The sequence below is a fragment of the Nicotiana sylvestris genome, chromosome 1 (genome assembly GCF_000393655.2).
Source record: "Nicotiana sylvestris chromosome 1, ASM39365v2, whole genome shotgun sequence".
NCBI classification, from domain to species: Eukaryota; Viridiplantae; Streptophyta; class Magnoliopsida; order Solanales; family Solanaceae; genus Nicotiana; species Nicotiana sylvestris.
This window is the reverse complement of record NC_091057.1, coordinates 164,142,666-164,146,416: the sequence shown is the minus strand read 5'-3', so window position 1 is coordinate 164,146,416 and position 3,751 is coordinate 164,142,666. Positions and strand designations below refer to the sequence as shown.

The 3,751-nt window shown below is 39.5% G+C and overlaps 1 protein-coding gene across 1 annotated transcript; it reads left to right on the top strand.

Moving 5' to 3' along the window:
• The first annotated feature begins 1,464 nt into the window (after positions 1 to 1,464).
• LOC104214621 (3-oxo-Delta(4,5)-steroid 5-beta-reductase-like) lies at positions 1,465 to 3,329 on the top strand. Its single transcript, XM_009764318.2, has 2 exons — positions 1,465 to 1,820; positions 1,950 to 3,329. The coding sequence occupies exons 1-2, from the start codon at positions 1,782 to 1,784 to the stop codon at positions 3,096 to 3,098; spliced, it is 1,188 nt and encodes a 395-aa protein (XP_009762620.1). The 5' UTR covers positions 1,465 to 1,781; the 3' UTR covers positions 3,099 to 3,329.
• The last annotated feature ends 422 nt before the right edge of the window (positions 3,330 to 3,751 follow it).

The window sequence follows — 3,751 nt, the reverse complement described above, 5'->3', positions numbered from 1 at the left end:
CCGCAGTGGTCAAGGGCATCGCAAGAGCGTCGTTACTTTACTTGAATATAAAAATTATACCCAAAGGGTAGGTAGTCAGATTTCTCTTAGATGTGTAAAAATCATAATCTGTCTATCAGGCCCGACAAGAGACGACCCCGGCAAATGGAGGGACTAACTGTATTGGTCAAAATCTGACTGCTGCGGTCGACCCAACTTGGATCCCGTCCAAGCGGCGAGATAGTGAAAGACGACATGATTTGTTCCAAACCACTTACTCACAATACCCGCTAAGTCGAAAAATAGTACTCAGAGAACGACGAAAACAGACATGGTATGAAGGTGCATTGACCCGAGAACATATCAAGGATTCCATAATTATATATAGGGAGGGAACCTTCCTAGAATGGGAGGCGTTTTCCTCTTTTTCCTCTCCTGTGTAATCTTCTCGGCAAGAAGGAAGAAAAAACAAATATTTCCATCGATTGATGAGAGAAGAAATGAAAAAACATCTATAAGATTGATCACCCCTATTTTATCTGATGCATCATTTTCTGATTTGTTTATAGATCTGGAGTTTATTATGCTTGATTAAGATTTACCTCTTCATCTTCTTTAATTGATTTAATCAAAAATATTTCAATATTTTTTGGTCAAACATATATACTGCTAGTCTGCTAGTATTTTGTCTATTCAGTTTACAAAAATATCTTCCTGTTATACACTTTCCTTTACTATGATTAGAGGGACTCCCTTACGTTACATATCTGGCCCCCAAAATGTCAGACCAACATTTATCTATGGAGGATTAATTCGTTAAGTTTGTTAATTAGGACATTTAACCCAACAAATCCCAGGCTACACAATTACGCCTCATAATATGTGTATAAACATGCCTCCGACTATAAACTAGGAAGAAAAGTCCTATATAGTGATTCATATATACTGCATTCGACCTCTGGTGCAACTTAGATGGTAATGGAAAGTTCATGTAATGCTGAAGTGTCTTGTTGATGAAGTCTTAAACTATTATGAGAGCAACCAAAATGTTGGCCTGGTCGTTGGAGTTCACATGCATACACACACCTTGTCACCCAACACCTATGTCTTGGTGCAATAAATTGTTGTTATTGGGGTGCGACTAGCTCTTGAATAGTACTCCCTCCGGTCCATTTTAAGTGATTTTTGGCTATTTTCACACTTATTAAGGAATTCATCTTTTAGCATTAATCAATAATAAAATTGACCATATTAACTTTAATTTGCTAATTGAATATATAACAAACAACTGTTAGGCTCTTTACTCCAAGACCAACTTTGGAAAAAAGATGTTAATTACTTGATATCTGGAAAAAAAAAAAAACAGATATTGTGGACCACAAAAAAAAGCCAAAAAATTACTTAAAGTAGAAGGAAGGACTTAAAGTGGAAGGAAGGGAGTACTCATTTGGGGTGAACGGATAGATCAGTAACCATGACAGGAGTATTATTTCTTATGTCCAATCAACGAAATGTCATAGGGCTTAAGTTCTTAACATATACATGTCATTGATTAATTCTATTCATTCATTTTCTTTTTCTATAAGACGGTGATGAGAAAACATAATAGGTGTGCATCACGGCCTAGTAATCATAGTTTTCACTCTGAGCAATTAGTATTAGAATACAGAGGCTAAGAACAACGCCAACCAATTCCACTTTGAGGTCAGATTAAATGAAATTATTCATACTTCACCATTCCATTGAAACGTCTCTGTTGCGCCTCCTACAGATTTTTGCAATCAGCTAGCGCACTTCTCAGAATGAACTGGTGGTGGTCAAGATCTACCAATACTACACAGGCAAGTACAAATTTGCTAGATTATTTCCCAAAAAAACAATATGTTTGAATTTCCTTCTGCTATTACTATAGTTTGGGTAGTATTTAAATTTTCTCAAACAAAATGCATGCAAAAACTTTTGGTTCACAGCAAAATGTTGACTATTATGAAACAACAAATCATGAGAGCAACCAAAATGTTGGCCTGGTCATTGGAGTCACCGGCGTGGTTGGCAACAGCTTGGCCGAAACACTCTCTTCCACTGACAGCCGGGGCGGTCCGTGGAAGGTCTATGGTGTGGCACGACGGGAGACACCAGTCCGGAATGCTAAAGTCACATATATTCAGTGCGATGTCTCTGTGGCAACTGACACTCAAGCCAAGTTATCGACCCTGGAAGATGTGACACACATCTTCTGGGTGACTTCGGCTTTTGACCTTTCTATGGCCAAACACTGCGAAATTAATGCAACCATGCTTCACAATGTCCTCAATGCAATCATCTCAAATGCACCAAATTTGCGCCACATCTGTCTCCAGACAGGCGCGATGCACTATATGGGGATACATAGATCAGTTGATGGGAAAATTCATACTATTTCCCATGATCCACCTTTCACTGAAGAGATGGAAAGGTTGGAAAATATTCACAACTTTTATTACACGTTAGAAGATGTACTGCTTGACGAGATCTCCAGAAAACCAAGTATAACATGGTCCGTCCACAGGCCAGATCTGATTTTCGGATTTTCACCTCATAGCACATTGAACATTGTTGGAACGCTTTGTGTGTATGCAACAATATGCAAATACGAACGCGTTCCACTGACGTTTCCAGGGACAAAAGTCCGTTGGGATAGTTACTCTAACGCATCAGACGCTGATTTGGTGGCAGAGCATCAAATTTGGGCTGCACTCTGCCCGCGGGCGCAGAACAAAGCATTCAATATTACCAACGGCGATGTGTTCAAATGGAAGCATTTGTGGAAGGTGTTGGCTGAACAGATTGGAGTAGAATATGTGGGATTCAACGAGACCGAGAAGCATATTTGCTTGGCTGAGATGATGAAAGATAAGGGGCATGTGTGGGATAAGATTGTGAGAGACAATAACTTGGTTTCCACCACGTTAGAAGAGGTTGGCTTATGGCAATTTGCAGATATGATACTGGCTGGAGGGAGTAATAGGTTGAGCAGCATAAATCGCAGCAAAGAGCATGGTTTTATGGGCTTCAGGAATTCCACCAATTCCTTCATTTTCTGGATACAAAAGGCAAAAGATAATAGATTAATTCCTTGAACATTGTATCTTCACTTTAGCATTTAATAAGGTTATCTTACCTTGTTAGTTAATTTATTTAGGGAAAATCTTTGTAATCAGAATTGGGGTGGCCGGTATACCTATCACTTCAATTCTTTGTTTACTTCAACCCCTCCACCGGTTGCTCCCACGTCAGTGTTTACATTTCAAAGTCTACGAAATGAAATTATACAAATTGCATTGGAATAAAATATAAAGCTAATTCTAATACTTATAAGGCTCTCTTCCATGTCAATGGAGAAGTTGGTCTCCTATCACGACTAATTATAAGTTCTAGATTCCTCAATTTTTTCCTCTTCTTGTTCTGAAATGAAGTTGTGTACGGGTAAAATCGGGGGGCAAAGTCTTCCCCGATTCCCCGACAAGAGAACGAAGGGGAAGCACGGATCGACATGATTATAATCGAGGTCAGAAACCTCTCATATTGAGACCCAGGAAAAATGAATGATGTATCCGACGTCGGACATGGTAAAGCGACGCACCCCGGGTCGAGTATAGCTTCTGAACCTCGGGAGACGCGGTGATCGGTTATGCATGATGGATAGGGGACCGTAATATTGACCCTCAACTGGATATTACAGCATGAATCCCGTTCAATATCAATTATGGACCAACAATTACCGGAAAAAGAA